An 18,977-nucleotide genomic window follows, 5' to 3' on the forward strand; every position below is an offset into this window, starting at 1 on the left:
AGAGAGAACATTGACTGGCCGCCTCCTGCATGCCGCCCACTGGGGATCAGGCCCACAACCTGGGCGTGTGTCCTGACTGGGAATCGAACCTGTGACCTCTTGGTGCATGGGTCAATGCTCAACCACTGAGCCACACCGGCCGGGCTACATGCTACTTTTTAAACTAACTGCAAGCTGTAACCCATGTTAAACCCCAAAATTTATTCCCAAGCTCTTCTCTGAGAAGCAACCACCATACATGGTCCAAAAAAGACTATAAAATGCAGCCCTGGCCGGTTTGGCTCAGCGGTTAGAGCATCAGCCTGCGGTCCAGAGAGACCCGGGTTTGGTTCCCACTAAGGGCACGTACCTCGGTTGCAGTTTGTCCCCGGCCCTGGTTGTCCCTTTCATGTTGATGTTTCTCTCTCTCTCTCTTCCTCTCTCTCCCTACCATTCTATCTGAACAAAAAATGGAAAAATGTCCTTGGGTGAGGATAAAGTATGTGTGTGTGTGTATGTGTATATATATAAAATGCACATCCAATATACATCCAAACACTTGTACATACAAACATACATATACATGGATATCAACAGTTTCGCAAATACACCTACAAGCAGATACATTGTTATAGGTTTTTATTTCTTAAGTTTATTAATAACCCTAGCCTAAGGCTTTATTCCAACATATATGATTTTGTAATTTCTTTAAATATAGAGTTGCTTCAAAGTTACATAAAGATTTGCCTCACATGTTTGGAAGCTCTGCAATTGATTAAGTATATTTCTTTTAGTTTATACAGAATTTAGGTGAACTATAGTGGGGAATTCTTCCAAAGGCCTAAAGCAGTGTGAACTTGTATTTCTCAGATTTATAAAACCAGAGGTAAGAGCATGTCTTGACTTTCTGATGGAGAGGTCCATAGCCGATACTTCCCCTGTTCCTCCTGTTGTCTGGCCTTGGCGGTTTACATTTAAAGTCCTCAAGTGTGGTGCTAGATTTGTGAGTGGAGACTTGGCACAGGTTTCCCTTTGGGGGAAGGTCTGTCTGTGAACCAGCCCCGTCGGCTCCCTCGGGCTCACGCCCGGAGGAATTTCTCCAGGTTCTAGAAGCCGAGCTCCTGTCAGCCGTATTTTAGTGGAGATTTGAAAGATCTGCTTTGGTAACAATTAGCCAGATGCCAGTTTAAAGTGGAAGTTCCTCTTGGCCTGTTAGGATACATCTAACGAATCGAATATTATGTAGCCATTAACTTACATTTATGGTTCTCACATTATAACGCTACGTGGAAAAATAGCACTTGCAATAGAATCTTAGGAGACAGTCACATACGGCCAAACAAGAGAAAATTATGCTTAGAAAAATGTTTGACGGCAACAAAATGTGATAGTTAATATTAAGGGGCAAAATGCTTCCCCCCTTTAGCTGGTTGTGTTTCTAAACTTTCTGTGGGTACATTTGATTTCATACTGAACTTTTAAATGAGGAAATGTATACTCAGACCACACGCTGATTTGCACGAAGGGCACACAGGTCCTCTGTAAACACTGGGACCTCCCACACGCTCGTGAAGCACCCTTTCCTCGTGACCCCGCCTTCACAGCAGTGACAACCGCTGGCTCGCACTTACTTCCGATTGGTTTCTTTCCTCTCGATCAGACAGCTGCCTTCTAAGCTGACGCCCGCGAAGAGGCCTCTGGACTTGCAGTAGGTAAAGACGGCGGCAGAGCTGCGCAGGGCCACGTTTCCCTCCAAATTCCTGCAAGACAGAGGTTCAGCTCCCAGACGGCTCCCCCACACACCTGTCTGGAGGGCACTGTCCGGCCGACCCCAGGACCGGCTCGGGCCACAGTTCCTTCAAGTCTTTATCTGTTTCGCGTCCTGTGGCCTCGCCTGCGTGGTTTAGGCGGTGCAGGGACAGCAGGGCCCACGAAACCCTGGAGCCTGAGGGAGGGATGACCCGAGGCTGCTGCACGGCCCGCGTGGAAGCTGCCCTCTCTCACCTGCTTCCCTTCCCAGCACAGGAAATACACCCCGAGTCCCAAAGACCATGGATTCTTTACACTGAGCACTTTCATGGACTTAGACATTGTTTTAGATGATTTTTCTATGTAACTTCTATACAGTCTGGGTTTCCAATGTTTCTACAGTGCTCAATGAACACAGATTAGTACTTCATTAATAGGGAGGGAGAATCCACTGTGTCTTAAAGACACTCAAGTAAAACACTTCCATTTTGATTTTCCATAATTTAGTTAGGAAAAAAAGGCTTTTCTTTGCGGATCAATGCTGCCCTTTACCAGTTAATTCAATTTAACTTGTTTTGTCTCCTTCCAGGCTTAATGTAAATTTTGTTTTCAATTCCAGAAGATACAATGGCTGGAATTTCAGAAACACCTAGTTTCTTCTTGCATGTGCAAATTTTCTCATTTTATCACACTGGCTGTGTTTTGCAAATTCCTCATTTGTAAGCATCCCAAACCTCCTGTGAGATTCAGGAACCAGAGCTTTGTTTCACTTGAATTTGTTTCCTCTTCATGCCCAGAGTTGTGAACGTTTCTACCCGACGTCCTCAGGACCCACCTGCCCAGGGGCCCGACGGCCACAGTGAGGTTCCCGCCAAGGGTCAGGTTGCCTCCTTTTGCAAAAGCTTCTACTGCTCTGTCGTAGTTCAGAATAATCACCAAATCCGACACCTGAAATGCAGACACCCATTTTTTTAAAAAATAATTCTGTTTAAATGTTATTTAAAACACATGCGGATTAAAACTCCAATATAGTATATATGCTGCAGCAAGCGTTTCAACGCAGACAGAGAAGAATACGAAAGCCGCGTTTTCATCCTGAGCGGAGGATGGAATTTCGTTTCCACAGATGGTAGCAGCCAACCCTCTCGTGCTGTGAGGTTCAAGCACTGTGCCTCCCGCAGAGCCCGGCAGGAGAGCGCTCAGGTGCGTGGACACGGGAACGCGTTTGTCTTCTAAACTCACTGCTGCCGGGTGGCCCAGGGTGGGCATTGAAAACCAACACAACCCACCCCGCGAGGCAGGGCGGCCCCTGGGTACAGACACCGGTCTCAGCCCCAGCGCCTCCTCTCAGTAGCCCGCACATTCCCGTGCTGGTTCCTTCCTTAGGGAGCCCCAGGGAAGGCTGCCCTGGCCTCCAGGTGGGCGTGAGCACACACGGGGCAGCCAGCTGGACCGGGCGGCACCGGCCGCTCAGCCTCCGGACCGACTGCTTGGACAGGTGGCCAAGTGCATGTTCTATAAAAGGTTTACTTTAAGTCTCTGCTTCGTGACTGCGTGGTAGGACTACATGCATCTGTACTTGTTTTTCAAGGCGATTAATGTGCCCTGTGGCCCGGAATCCAGTTTCCAAAGAATCACCAGGGGACACCCATGTTTAGTCTTGACTATGTTAAATTTACCTACACCATTATTACTTAGTCTCTCATCATTTAAAAAAATATATATATTTATTGACTCGAGAGAGAGAAATCTCAGTTTGTTGTTCCACACACCTATGCAATCACTGGTTGATGCTTGTATCTGCTATGACCAGGGATAGAACCCACAACCTTGTGTATTGGGACTATGCTCTAACCGACCGAGCTACCCAGCCAGAGCCTCTCCTCATTTCTGAAATAAGTGCTATTTGAGACAGGCCCCCAGCTCCGAGCTGAGTCCGAGGGGCGTGGAAACTGGCTGGGACCCGGCCCGAGGAGCCTCGGGGCAGCACCACCGGCTCGGCCAGGAGGTGGGTGGGAGGTGATGAAAACTCGGTTTCCACAGAGGGCGACATTTCTGAAGGCTGTGATTTGGTGGAATATGCAACAAAAAGGCAGTCGTGTTGAGCTACACTGAAACGTGTCCCCTCGTTACAACAGTCCTGCGGCACTGAGTCAAGACGTCAAGTGACGTCCGCGAGACCCCTCCTCTCACAAGGCCGCGGGAACGCGGGAATGGAGGCCGTGGCAGGGGGGCTGGAATTCAAGAAGAAAAGGGACCGAGATGTCGGGAGAGCTGACTTATAATCACGCAGCAGAAAAGCAGCTGCCGAAATGTCATGCCGTGTGGAAGACAAGCCAGCGCACCTGGAGTGGTTTCCAGTCCAGTCACAGGAGCCTGAACTATTAGGAGCAGGGTTGCCAAGCTTTATTTAAAGGACTGGAAATAATCTGTGTCAAGTGTAACAAAACTGGGTTTTGCCACAAATGCCCAGGCACTGTCCAGCAGCTTACGCCCACTCACTGTCTGAGCCCAATAAGTAAGCCATAAATTATCAATTACATATAGTCCACCAGATCCGAGACGAATCTGTTCTACAGATATGCTGGACATGAAACATGACAAATGAAAAAAACTGTGCTCTAAATGAAAGAAAGGGAAGAAAAACGGGAACATTTGATCGTTTTAGGTAGAGATTCATCAAGAGAATAGAAGGGAACCGTTTCCACAGGTGGTAACATGAGGATGAAGAGAAATCTCACGTTCACGTGTCTGGTTTCAGTCGCTGTTAGAGATTTCTTGATTGTGTGCATAACATCTGCCACTTACCTCGATTCCGATCTCGAATCCTCCGCCGAGCCCCGCTATCCCGATGGCTGAAGGTGCGGACCATTCTAACAGAAAAAACACACGTCACTCCAACACTGAACCCCCTCCCGTAATAAAATGCTAAAATGAGAATGGATACTGTTTCTTTTTAAAATAATATGATTTTGGCATTTCCCTCTCTAAAAAAGTTCTTAATATATAACTTTTAAGTTAAAATATTTGAAAAATATTAGATATTCAATGTGAGTCTCTTAGACTCAAAATCCATGTTGTCTAATCTTTCTCAATAAACATGCCTAATGCCAAACTATTGAATTCTCACCAACTAAACATACGTAACAATCAACATTTTATGTTTTACGAAATAACTGAGCAGTAATTCTAGTCTTTAGTTAGAAGCATATCGCAGATATGAGAGCCAAGGGATAGAAAGTTTATCACAATCACTCCTAAAGGAAACACAACACCACATTGCTTCTATTTTACATTCACAAGGGCAAACCGATACCCTTCATGTCCGGTAGAAGCACAAGAAATAGGCTAAACGTTCAAGATGATTAAAATTCTAGTAATATACATTTCTTTACATTTGGAAACTAAGCACCCAACAAAATTAATGTGTTTTTCCCTAGAGTTGTTTAACCTGTTTCTGTATCAGAAGAAATAAGCATACAATAGTCCTGAAACTAAGAACAGCAATTCCACTTCGGTTGGGTGACGGGGTGGAACGGTTCACATGGAGTAATTTCTTGAAATGCCTGTTAGCTTTTAAATTGAACTTTGCTTGCTGCGAGCAATCCAGACACTAAATAGCGAGTCTATCCAGAACGAAATCTGCACTAAAAATAACTGTTTACACAAAAATGTGCTCACTGATATGGCTGAACAGCAAAGTTGGTATAAAAGCGTCTTGGTTGGTCGTGACACACCTGCATGTACTTTAAACGTCACTGTAAATGCCGGTTCTTGTCATTCAAGGAAAATATACTTTGATTTCATCTCTGAAAAGTCAAGTGTGAGATTTCATCACAGAAAGTGAGACCGAATGATACTGGTCTTGCTAGGATTCTGCTCAGGGGATGCTCTTGAAAGGTCTTCCCACGGGAGCAGCAGAGAAGCCCACAGGCTCTCGTTTTCTTATAAAACAAGAGAAAACTGTGTGCCACCAAGTTGAGGAATGAGAACTCATGTAACAGCAGAATGCAAATGTTGTCATGTTTAATATTTGCTCCCTGCGAGAACCGCCAGCGTATGCAGGGCAAAGCCAGGTCTACCGGGATCTCGCCTGACACTGTCAGAGGAGAGCTGAGCAGCTCTGGGCCCTGGGCAGCTGGACCCCCGGGAACAGCCGGGGAGCCCTGAGGAGGGCAGTCTGGGGCGTGGGAACCCTGTCACGCTCCCTGTGAAACAACAATGAAGATCAGGGTTCTCTCCGCCCCGAGAAGAAACGTCACTTACTTCCATCCGGAAGACGGGCCAACACGATCCCGCTGCCCCCTCGAGCAGTCACCAGAAACCCAGCTTTGATCACAGACAGAACCGCGAGGCCCTTGGCTTTGGCGATGACGTGAGCTGCAAAGCAAAGACGACAGGTCGGCAGGTGCCGTGGAGGCTGCTCTCAGGAGGAGCCCCTGGCGCATTTAGCCAGGAGTGAAACTTAGTTACAGGACAGACGGGGGGGTCCTGGCGCCCAGCTCCACTTTATTTTGTTTCTGCAAACAACCCTGAGGTATCTCTGGCTGAGGTTTCACTGATGTCTGGTAGCCGGACAAGTAATTTGGACATTTCAATTAATTTGGAACATAATTCAAAATTTAAAAAATAAGTTAGTATTTTCAAAGAAGCTGAGATTTCTTTGTATTAAGAACAAACTTTGCCCAGCCTTTGTGGCTCAGTGGGTGAGCACTGACCCGTGCACCAAGAGGTGGCCAGTTCGATTCCCGGTCAGGGCACATGCCCAGGCTGAGGGCCAAATCCCCAGTTAAATATGTAGTCAAACCGGACACTGTCCTCAAATACACAGAAAAGGTTCTGTGCGTGTCCCTAGAAAAACTACATTTCTGACAAAGCTGTACACATCACTCGGAGATTGACGTTAGCGTACTCTCGGAGGTAACTCTCGGGAGCATGCACTCACTGTGCAGAACATCTGTACAGCTGTTCACAACTAGGCAAGGTTAGAAGGTAAAGCCGGCTCCCAGAGGGCAGTCCACCAAGTGTCCCTCCGTTCTGTATTTCAAAGGCTGCAATGTATTGACAAGGCTGACAGCTGTCCTCCGCATCGGCAGGTACTTTCCACCACCACTGGCCGGAGTTTCCTCAGCATCTCACATTCCAGTCTCGCGGAAGCTTTCGTACCCGGTACGCTGCTGTTTAGAAAGGGAGACTGAGCGAAAGCGTATGTTTCACAAGAACATACGTCATGCTTCAGAGTACCGGCTCCAGGATTCTCTTGGGTGAAGGCCTTCCCCCCGACGGGGTGCCCTCCCACCTGGGCACAGGCCACCGGGAGCAGGAGCGCGGGAAACGGGGTTCTGCGTTTCCCAGGAGCTCCTGCCACCTGTTTTCTTAAGGTGGCTGGAGCAAAACAATAATTAATGTTACTAGTATTATGAAAACAAATTAAAAACATTTTGACATTTAATGTTCTGTTTAACAACGTCAGAAAATTTGGCTTAGGAGATGGAACTGGTTTCTTTAATGCAGGGTCAGAATTAGGCACTGATTAACTCAGAGGGGAATCCGTCGGCAACATGGCCCAGGCGGGTTTGTAGACGCATCTTTTTCACGAGAGGTGAGGACTCTATGCAACACCCTGTGGAAATAACTGGTGTGCCCCCACCCCACCCCCAGGCTCAGGGCACACCAGGTCTCACGCACAGGCCTGACCGCGCAGGGATCCCCTGGCAAACAGTCCGCACCCTGGCCACACTGGCTCGCGGGAGGGTCAGATTCCGCCGGTTTGGGGGAGTTTATGACCCAGGAATACTGAGGTGCGCCTGTGCTGAAAAGTTTTGATTCATGTCCTCCTAAACCACTGTGAACTGTAATTAGCTAGAAAAAGAAAATACAAAAAATGAAATTTCTTGAGATCAGTTAGTGCGTTTGCAAGATGAGCTGGCAAAGCCCTCGGACAGGGAGGACGCGGCCGACGAGCGAGGGCAGCGGAGCCCACAGGTGCGCAGGGCCCCTGGCAGGTGAGGCAGGTGAGGCAGGTGAGGCAGGTGAGGCAGGTGAGGCAGGTGAGGCAGGTGAGGCAGGGAGGGAGCCCTGGCGGGAGGCTGCCCAGAACCACTGGACGGCCAGCCAGCGGAGAAGGTGGGCCGAGGGCTTGCGGCCTGAAGTCAGGACCATAAAACGTAAGTTAGGAACAAAGCAGACTTAGACATGAACAGTGCGTGTTTTATTTACCTACCAGGAATGATCTTATCAGGTCCATTTCTGGAAGTTATTTCTGTGAATTCTCTTAGAATTTTAGCAGCTTTTTTTGCTTCCGATTTCAAATTGGAAGGTATAGGGTTATTCACTAAAACATAAAAAAAAAAAAAAGATTTTAATGAAAAAAAACTTACTACATAGAAGGCAGAAATGTATTGTAATTTAATGTTTCTCATAACTCAATTAACCATTGACAAATCATGCCGTACTAGACAAAGAAAATAAACTGGAAATCCACAATTATTAACTGTCATCTCCATTTTCCTAGTGAATTAAGCTCATTCCGAGACTGGGAAACCCTAAGCATCTCAGAAATTATAAGATCACGGAATTCTAAAGGATTTTAAATACAATCTGGTCCAATCTCCCAATTACGTATGTTGTCCCTGAAATTCTTAATTCACTTCAATGCCAATACAAACATTAAAAGATGAAGAATTTTAAAAAGCTGTAGTCTATATCTGTCTATAACAGATAATTTAAAATTTAATAGAGTTGGCTATTTTTGTCAAAAATGTTTGACCTGCCTGTACAGATTTTCCTCATTAGTAAGATTCCGGGAGACTCGGGAACTGAGGGACCATCCAGGTAACCACAGAGACATCTGTGCCGCACGTTGCATTCAGGTATTGCTTGTGTGGGGGCTTCGCCCCGTTCTACGTTCTTCTAGCTGAGCTAACAACCCCACTAACAGAGACGGATGAGGCGGAGAGGACCCACGTTTAACGCACGCACTCGGGGAAGTCGCACGGACGTGATGAATCACGGACTCTAAAGACAGCGAGGCGACACGACTGTAGGAGACTCTGTGGACAGAGGTCATTCCCTGGCACCAGACAGGCCCAGGAGAGCCAAGAAACAAGAGGTTCGACGTAAATCTGCTGCTCAGACCGTCCGGTCAGTGTGTCACCTTCAGGACTGTTTCTGGCACGAAGCTTCCCTGGGCTGTTTCCACTCCCCTTCCGTGCTCGTCACGCTCACGCTGTTCTTTAAACCCGAGCACATCGTGACCTGTCTGATCATCGCCTCGTCTCGGTTCTTCCAGGGTGCTTCCGACGGAGCCCCTCCTAGCCTCGGACTGGTTTTCCCGTTTCTGCCCACTTCTGGGGAACGGGGTGGTCGCTGGAAGCTGCGAGCAGGCTGTGAGTCAGGCCTCTGTCACCGGTGGAAACAGATTCTTCCCCGGGTTCGCAAGGAGAGCGTTTCGGGGACCCATGCGTGGAGGGGTTGAGGTGCAGTGCAGGTTGATTGGAGCAGAACCAAAGGACTGTCCCCAAGTGCCTGCTGCCTCATCACAGCCAGTGCTCAGCTCCACCCCACTGTGGACGACACCCAGCCTCTGGGCTGCACCCACGTGCGGACAAGGCTGTGCTGGGCCCCGCCCTCGCCAACCTCTTCCTTTCCCCCGAAGGACAGCTCCCCTCACGGTCCCCGTCTAGGCTGCCACTGCACAGGGCTCAGCAGAGGAATGTCTCCTTTACTGCCCCCCCCTTCCGAATCCGGGGAGCAGCAGGTTGTCCCCTGGGGAGATGGGAGAGCCGGCCCTTCCTCTCTCCTGGGAACTGGCATCTGTCGGCAGAGAATGCCGCCGCCCCCCGGGACTTCCGGGGGACCTAGCTTCCTCGTTAATCTGGCTTAATTAGAGGTCTGGCTTCATTTGCTCCCTTTCATTTGTATTTATTGACAATAGAGAGAGGGAGAGAAAGAGAGAGAGAGAAACGTCGATTTTGTTACACTTGGTTATGCCTCATTGGTTGATTCTTTTTTTAAAATTTTTTTCCCTTTTTATTAATTTTACAGAGAGAGGAAGGGAGAGGGAGAGATAGAAACATCGATGAGAGAGAACATCACTTGGCCGCCTCCTGCATGTCCCCCACTGGGGATCGGGCCCACAACCTGGGCACGTGCCCTGACCAGGAATCGAACTGGATCTCTTGGTGCAGGGTCAACTCTCAACCACTGAGCCACACCGGCCGGGCCATCGGTTGATTCTTGTATGTGCCCTGACCAGGGATCGAACCTGCAACCTTCGTGTATCAGGAGCACGACTGACCCAGCTGAGCGCCTGGCCAGGGCCCCCACTTGCTCCCTTTCTGTGTCGACAGCGCACTAGCTGCCCACGTTCCGGTGTGTACAGCGGGCTTTAGCTCTCGGCTGCCCTGCAGTTGGGGTGTGATTCTTCCGGGTCTCTCCTGGGCGTCCTCGGGTTGAAGGGGCTCTGTCCACCTCAGCTGGTGGCAACTGCTGACTCCCAGCGCCGCACCCCCCACCCCACCCCACCCCCACCCCCACCCCCGGCTCACAGGTGTCCCCCTCACAGCTTCCTGGCAGTGAACTGGCCCTGCCTTTGAAACGCTCCCTAATCCCGTCGCCCCCATCTCCCCCACCAAAATGCTTCCTCTTCAGCCAAGGACTCGAGGGCCCTCCTGAGCTCTTTCCCGCCGGAACTCCACTCTCCAAGCCTGCTCTGCTATCGCGTGTGCCCAGGCCTCCGACTCACTGGTCTCTCCCACCAGCAAGGCCACTGCCCTGAGCCCCTCCTCCCTGCCCCCCACCTGCTGCTGTCCAACATGTGAGAACATACACTCCTTTTATTTTGCCTAGTTTTTAGCTGTTTACAACAAATGGCAATTCCGGAACCCGTTTCTGTTGTGAAATTCTCAGTGTACTTTTAATCTACATGTTGAATAGCTGTCCAATTCTGTAAAATCTTTTTCACATTTCTTGTCCATTTATGGGGGCATTTCTCTGTTTCTTATTAATTTGTACATTAAAGGCATGAACCTTTATTCTACACTGAGTTACAAACATTCATTTTCCGTTTGCCATTTGTCTTTTGAATTTTCATATGATGGTCTTTCTACTTTTTGTTTTAATGAAATCAAATTCATCTTCTAGCCCTGGCCGGTTTGGCTCAGTGGTTGGAGCATTGGCCTGCGGACCAGAGTCCTGGGTTCGGTTCCCGCTAGGGGCACATACCAAAAAAAAAAAAAAAATCATCTTCTAAGTCTTTCAGAGTCTTAACTAAATAAAGTAATTCTCCATTTCATATAGAAAGTATGTGAGTAAGCCAAGCGGGGAAACAATACGTGAGAGAAGCATCCTGAGAACCAGCTGTGACGTGCTACAAGGGCCTCGATAAACATACGCGCAAATATACACGGAAAAACCTACTTCACAAAATAGAAAATTCAGAACTTGACCAACTATACTGTATAAAATAATTCAATAATGATAAAGTTAGACCTCAAACCAAGGTCAAAAGCTCTATTGCACAATAAATAGTGGTCTTTGTGGTGGAAAAAACACAGCAATAAACATTCGCCCACAACTGCATGTTACATAAGGATAAACTCCAAATTAATCGATGATTTAAAGTCAAACCGTGAATGAGAAGTTATTGGGGAATGACTTGTCAAATTCATAGTGCAAAAGGCCCAAGTATGAAAAAGTGTTTTCTATATTTTTAAGTGACCAGACACTATGGCATAAGCACGTCGTGAACATAAAGAGGAAAGTATAAGCTGACCTACATCGAAGGAAAAAGCGTCCCTCCTACAAACAGCCAGCAATTCCGTCTGCTCAGCGAGAGGACAGCTCCCCTGTCCAGCTGCCACCGGTGCGGCTGTTGGATGGTGAATATCTTGAGACAGAATCACTTTTTAGGTTTTCGTTACATTACTAAACAGCCTTGTAGAAGTTCAGAGCCACTGAGTATAATCAGAAAAACGTCCTCTGTGGCTGGACAGGTGCTATCCGTGGCCAGGACAGGACGGCAGATCTGTCTGAGTTCACCCCGAAACCAGCACGTTGTGCTTCTGTTTGTCTACTTTTCCTGTTGTGCGTTTTTCTGTTCATGTTCTCTGCCAGTTTTCCTGGTGGCACCTTCGCTAGACTCTTAATTACATCATTACAACTTGTGTGGACTCTTAATTACACCGTTGCAACTTGTGTAGACTCCTAATTACAGCGCTACAATCTGGCAGCATCTCTCTGGGCTCACCTCACTGTCACCTTTCTCTCTGTTACTGTGACTAAAGGCCTTAACTGGAAATAAGCACAGCTATATTTTCTTTCAGAGCTTGTATTTTACATGAGAGAGTTGACCCACTTCCACGTCACACTGGTCTAGGGTGTGAAGTGAGACTCTGATACTTTAAAAATATACAACGCAATTTATGGAATAATCCACAGCATTCAGTCAAAAACACCACCTCTACAACAAAAGTAACAAAATAATATTCACATGTACATATACAGGGTGGGCAAAAGTAGGTTTACAGCTGTGAGTACGCAAAACAGAGTTTATGCTTGTATTATTATTTTTAAAAAATTTTTCTTTCTTTATTGATGTTAGAGAGAGGAAGGAAGAAGAGCTAGAAACATAGATGAGACAGAACATGGATTGGCCGCCTCCTGCATGCCCCCCACTGGGGATCGGGCCCACAACCTGGGCATGTGCCCTGATCGGGAATCAAATCGGTGACCTCTTGGTGCAGGGTCAATGCTCAACCACCAAGTCACACCGGTCGGGCTCTTGTATTATTATTTATTGTACTGTACATATGAACAGCTGCAAACCCACTCTTGGCCACCTCTGTGTAGTAAAAACTGTGACGAAATGTATGTAGATGCCTGTCCTCCCGCCGGTCGGGCAGCACTGTCCGCGTCGGAGCAGTAACCGTGAGGAGCTCTGGGCCACCCCAGGGCTCACCTTCAAGGGACCTCGGGAGCTGAGGTGGGTTAGCAGCCGACAGCCAAACCCAGCCAGCACCTGTCCGGGGCTTGGGCGGTAAGAACCGTCTTTAAGTGTTGGATGGGGGAAAACATGAAGTCAGAAGAAGAAGAAGATTTTGTGTGAAATCACATTTTCAAGGACGCACAGGTCAGATCAGACCTGGCTCAGCAGCAACAGCGGCACAGCTACGCCCTGATTTCATGCCGAGGACTTTCAACCTCGCGCTGCCGAATGCTCCCCCAGGACGAGAACCCCATTCTCCCCTCAGTGGACATGTGTCCCCCAAAGTTCTCAGTGATCACATTTCAGTTTCCATCAATATCGAGCATACAGAGTCTGTGTCCCTCTGGCTGTGTAAGTGTCTGCGTACGGCCTCAGTTTCGCCTCATGGCCCACACAGCCCAATACACGTCCTGTCTGGCCCTTTAGGAAAAAACTGGTCAACCTCTGACCTTCTGAAATATTCTTCAAGACCCATTTCAAATGCCGCTTCTACATGACACTGGTCCACACAGCCCTTCACATAACTGGAATCTGGGCAGGCCGACCACTGCTGGGCATTGGTGGGGGACGACAGGGTCCTCGGGGATGGCCCCACTGCCACGGGCTCAGGGTTAGCCTTCCCGGGGCCACTGGGCAGGGCTCTCCACTGCCGCCCACACAAAGCAAGCAGCGGCCTGAGGCGCAGGGACACCCCTGCCCTGGTCCGGTCTGAGGGGCGAGGGAGGGCCAGCAGCCACACTTTGTTAAAGATGCCGCTCGGGCTGCCCCAGGCGGAGTGAAGGCAGCGCGGCCCCTCCTGGCCTCCTTTCGGGGTGCTCTCGTCCTCCCCAGGCTCTCTCCTCCACACTCAGACCACAGGGCCTGTGACTCCAAGCCCTGCTTACATCTGATAATTCTCCACGTTTCATCCACTCTTGACCCTTCCCCTCAGTCTCAGACTCACACTATCAATTACCTGCTCGACCCGAGTATCAAGTAAGCATCTCATGAAAGACATTCAAACACTGCCTGCGATGTCCTGCCTCCTCCCCAACCTGTTCCCCAGCTTCCGCCCCACAGTTCTCCTCCATCTGGGAGCTCGGGCTCCAAACCCGGGCCAGCGGGACCCTGTGCCCCCTGCCCTGCGCCAACCCACCAACAACCCACCCTCTCCGAACAAGACCCTTCAACACGCACTCAGAATCCGATGACGTCGCCTGGTCCCCAGCCCCCGGCCTGGCCTCAAGGACACCAGTTCTTGCGCCAGCACCTCCTCCCTGGCTCCTCGGTTCCCGGTCTTGGATCTGTGGTCATTTCTCCAAATGACTCTTACTCCATCTACGTAATATCTCGGATCATTTTACTCACTGCTCACATCCCTCAAAGTTTTCCCATCATATTTATTCTGTGTCGTGGCTAATATGTCTGTCTATCTGTCTATCTCTGATCTTTTTTTTTTTTTTTAATCTTTTCATTGATTTTTTTTAGAGAGGAAAGAGGCAGGAGACAGAAACATCAATGACGGAAACATCAGTGGGCCGCCTCCTACACACCCCTATGAGGATCGAGCCCACAACCCGGGCACGTGCCCTGACTGGGAACGAACTGAGACCTCGCAGTCCATGGGACGACCCTGCATCCCCTGAGCCAAACCGGTGGGCTCTGACCTTTCTTGCATCACTGGAAGATAAGTACCACGGGGATGCCCACAGTGACTACGTTATTAATTACAATATCTCCAGTACATGCCATAGGGACACATAGTAACTACCCAATAAATATCTGTTAAATGAATAAAGTATCCATGTGGCTTTAGGAATGAAAGGTCAAACCCTGTGAGGAGCAGAAAGGCCCATTTACATAGGTTTCCCGGTGGATTTATAAGAGAAGAGCTGACTACCAGCAGTGTCCCTGTCTCTGTAGCACTGCCCAGCCCTTGAGAGAACGGGGTTCAGCAGGAAGCAAGGGACAACATGATAGTGTTCTGCCCTAAAAGAGTCCTTTCCAGGCCCTCCGGGAAAGGGGGGAACAAAACCAGCCCACAGCGGGGAGAGCCGACTGCAGCTCCAGGCAGCCTCAGGCCCCGGGGCCAGGATGCGTGTGGCTCACCCCAGTCCCTGCAGCCCGACGCTCGGTCCCCAGGACAGTGCTCACAGGATGCCACTGCTGTTCCCTCGGAGCTGACGGTCGGACGCGTGAAGCCACGAGGACCAGCCGCACCCCCAGGATGAGTGGTACCTGAAGACCACACGCAATCCGAGTGGGCAGTGAGCAGCCCGACTGTCTTCTCAGCCCCCCACCCCCGCCGCAACATGAGAGCTTCCGGGGGAAGCAGACCCAAACTCCACTGAAGACCAGGGCCCATACGAAAGGGCCTCCATTTCTGACACTTGGGTCTGTGATTGGAGACTCTCACCCGGACACCGGTGCTTCCCACTTCCTCTGTGCTGGCCCCTCCACCCCCACTGCAGTCTCGACAGGCCGGAGACTGGACTAACCTTTGTGCCCACAATTGGCACATCTCAATGCTCCACACGTCCCGTGGAGCTGAGTCTGTAGCCAGTGAAGTGTGTTTCTTCTGCTGAACATACGCCTCTTTCATTTGGAATCAGCACCGTTTGTCTCCGTTGCTGTGGGTGCTCCCAACCCCCTCCTGGGCCACCGTGACTTTGTAGCCAGAGCTCATCCGTGATCAGCAAGCACCTGGCCCAGGGCTGGTGTGGGCACCACAGGAGGGCCTTTCCAGGTACTTGCTGGAAGCTTCTGTTGCCCTATGGGTGCCTGAGGACTAAGCCATGCCGGGGAGCTTTGGACAAGAGTTGGAGGGAGAGCACCTGGGCTCCGCTGGCCCAGGGTCTGACAGGTGCAACTGAAGCCTAGTGAATAATACACAGATCCACCCCCACCAAGACTTTCTCCTGGGATCTCCACACCCAAGCAGAATCACACCATCAAATAAGCACATTCCACAGCTGAGAGATGCTGCTGCAAACATCTGGCAGTCAGGGCAGGGCAGCCTCGTCTACAAACACCTGGGGGTCAGAGGCAGCCGGAGGCCTGCAGACCACAGCGCTCAGATCAGCGCGCTGAGCCGTTCTGCGTAGGTGCTGCCCCGTGGCACTGAGAACTGGGTGTTGACAGGGCTGGTCACGGTGAGGATACTGTTGTACTCAGCCGAACTACAGAAGAGCCTGGCTAATTTGTTTTAATAATATGGGTTCCATTAAATTTATGATAAAATCATACTACCTGGTCAGAGGTTCTACACAGTGACTCTCTATCAGAGCCAACAAATAGTAACTTAGCTATAAGCCACAGTTCCTGTTCTCGGCATCAAGGCAGGGCTCACCCACAGTCCTTCTGCTGCTCATAATGCAAGGAGAGCATGGTCTGATCGGAATGCTGCTGCAGCTATGAAGATGGAGGTCCTTACTAAAGGAGCCCCTTAAATTTTAACCTAGGTAGGTATCTGAATGATCTTAACAGTTTTGTCTCTTGAATTCCAAGGCAAGGCAAATTCTCTATAAACATTTGAGTTTCCTCCTAATGGCTGGATGACTGCCAAACCTCAAGCTAAGTAACTTAGATGTAAAGTTTTCTTTAAAAAGTAATTTAAAAAATTTGAAAATTTTCATACTGAGACATTGTTTTAATTAAGAAGAGTTCATAAACCACTGGGGAGATAATTTTTACTTTGCAAACCTCAAAAGCTTCAAATGAGCTTAGGATGTGGAAATGATTCACGTACTGATCACAGTCAGAAAACACGGCGGGGCTCTGGGAGTGAACAGGGACATTAGAATCCCCCTGAAGGAAATCACCACGGGGGTGAGAAAATGGACTCGTATCCACTCTACCTTCCACGGAAGGTCTGGAATCAAAGCAAGGGGAGTTCAGGGTCTCTCAAACTCCTCCTCCTTCAGTAGGCACTATTCTTCTTCTCAGGAGACTCTCAGTTATGAGAGGGGTGCCTCTAGGAAAAGTTTAGAAATGGTTTTCCAAATTTCCGTAATTACATATTAATCAAATTATTAAGCCTTATACTTTACATGCAATAGAGGTTAACTCACTAAATAGATAAAATCTCAACCAAAATCAAAGGAACTAGACTAGTGCTAAGAAATATTTAGAATGAATGGATTGTCTTAGCCAAAATAAAAGAAACTTCACCTATCTACGTAATCTTTAAAACAGCTTTTAAAGGTTGCCTTTAGCCCAGAACCTTCACTAGAATATCAACCAAGAACACCACTGAAACCACTGTTCACCTTTCAGTGGCGTTGGTTCAGCTACTTTCTTTGACTTAAAGAGACAAAGTGGTCAGTTCTAGAAATCAAAACCAGTCTCTCTGGGCACATCATTAACCTTCCTAATCCAAACTCTTAATCCAAACTTTAAACAAAACTCACCACCTGAACCCAAACATTCCTGAGGCTTGGGCTGCTTTTCTAGTCCCCGTCCCAGGTGCAGACAGGGGACAGAGTCGGCGGTGATGAGAAACAATGTCCAGCTTGTGGAAACCCTCACCCGCTCCAAACTGTAGCTCTCACATGGCCCTGGCCCAGAGCAGGGTTACAGGTTCCTCTCTGGTCAGATCATTTGGTGTAAAAAATGGACTCTTTCCAAAGAAAACAGAAAACTCAGTGTGCTTCGGTCTTAGCTTGCACAGGGTTAGGTCCTATCAAGATGCATTTGCAAATAAGACAAGGTGTGTGAGGGCTCTGACCACCAGCAGCCTGACACACAGACACACTCCGCCCCTTTGACCTGTTTTCTTTCCTTTGGGAACACCACCCCTTCATTCTAAATAGTGAGACATCTCCTGAAAACAAAGATTTCCTAACGGATAAAATCAGCGCATGTCTTAATGAGCCAAGATTTCTTTCCGATTATTTTTTTCAGTCTTACAAAAGATGCGGGGATAGTATTTATACATTTAACATACATTTTGTTTAAATAGAACATTAGTGAACCAAATAACCAATTCTCCTGAAACAAGATAAACAGTGTGGAAGTTAAACCAGTTTTGATTGTTTAACCTCCAACACAGTCACCTGTGACACCTCCACAGTCGGTCACTGCACAGGTATTCCCAGAGCAGACCAGCACCCTGGCCACCTGTTTCTCCCAAGTCCTGCTAGAGATTTCCTGACCAACATCCCAATGGACACACTCTCCAGGACAACGTATGGGCCCCTCCGATTGTGACTCCCTGTGAGCAGGGAACCCAGCCTTAGCAGCAGCAGTGGTGACCCAGAAATATTGGTTGAAATGGGGCAAAAATGACAAGTTTCCATCCAGCAGGGTAAATCATTTCCTTATCGTCATGTACCAATTCAGAGTAGTTTCACACTCGTTCAAATAAGGAAGGACCACCCGTCTCAGATCCACAGGGTCCCAGGGGCGGTCTGTGCCCACTCTCTCGCTCTGAGACCTCAGACTGTTTGGCTGATGGCAGGCAGGGCACCCCCACATCACCCCATCTTTCTGCCTCCTGCCCCCACGACTCAAGCACACACCAAACGCAAACCACGCAAAGCTCTAGACTAGAGTATCATCTATTCAAAGTGGAACGAAAAAGACACAAATCCGTGGCCTTTTAAGTATCAGATATTTACAAATAGCAAATTGCAATCGTTAAAATAAAAAACGTAGGAAGAACTCTTCTGTGAATCGGAACGACTGGGAGTAGACCTCAATCAAAAGCGCTGTGGCCAGTCCGGGGAGATGTCACCCCCCACTTCTCCCAACTTGCAGGTGACCTCAGCGTCACTAGGTGCGCAACAGCGAAAACCCGAGACGCCGTCTCTCAACCACGTCCCCTCGCCCGCACCCTTGTCTAAAGGGGAAGGAGTCGGTCCCGACTCCACGTCAGGCTCGGCGGCGTGGACGGCACCTGTACTCACTTGTGACCCCGAGCCCGGTCCACTCCGGCGCCCCTCGAGCGGCGGACCTACCCAGGAAGTTCAGGGCGCGCTCGCCCGGCTCCGCCTCCCAGCGCAGGGACTGGCCCCGCGGCGCACACCTGAGACAGGTAGCGGGCGGGCGGGGCTCACCCCACGGGCAGCAGCGCGGGCAAGTCTGAGCTCGACTGCGTCCCAAGGCGGCCCCACCTCTTTAGAACCGAGACAGCCCGGGCTGACGGTCCCGGGCGCAGGGCGGACGGCTGTGGGCGGCGGTTCCCACCGGGCCCGGGGGGCGGAGCCGGGGTCTCGGTCCCCGAGGGGCTCCTGGCCGCGTGCAGACCCCGCCCACTCGAGAGCGCCGGCCGCACGTCCGGCCG

At 49.4% G+C, this 18,977-nt stretch overlaps 1 protein-coding gene across 1 annotated transcript in view; it reads right to left on the reverse strand.

Moving 5' to 3' along the window:
- Positions 1 to 18,638, reverse strand: part of SH3YL1 (SH3 and SYLF domain containing 1) — a 30,338-nt gene extending 11,700 nt beyond the window's left edge. Inside the window, exons 1-6 of the mRNA XM_036263070.1 lie at positions 18,601 to 18,638; positions 7,952 to 8,062; positions 5,995 to 6,108; positions 4,537 to 4,601; positions 2,564 to 2,676; positions 1,611 to 1,739 (exon numbers count right to left, since the gene is read on the reverse strand). Coding sequence (XP_036118963.1) covers positions 1,611 to 1,739; positions 2,564 to 2,676; positions 4,537 to 4,601; positions 5,995 to 6,108; positions 7,952 to 8,062; position 18,601 — 533 coding nt within the window. The 5' untranslated portion in view covers positions 18,602 to 18,638. The remainder of the gene's footprint in view (positions 1 to 1,610; positions 1,740 to 2,563; positions 2,677 to 4,536; positions 4,602 to 5,994; positions 6,109 to 7,951; positions 8,063 to 18,600) is intronic.
- Between the last annotated feature and the right edge of the window lie 339 nt (positions 18,639 to 18,977).

The sequence above is a fragment of the Molossus molossus genome, unplaced genomic scaffold (assembly GCF_014108415.1).
Source record: "Molossus molossus isolate mMolMol1 unplaced genomic scaffold, mMolMol1.p scaffold_m16_p_15, whole genome shotgun sequence".
Taxonomy (NCBI): Eukaryota; Metazoa; Chordata; class Mammalia; order Chiroptera; family Molossidae; genus Molossus; species Molossus molossus.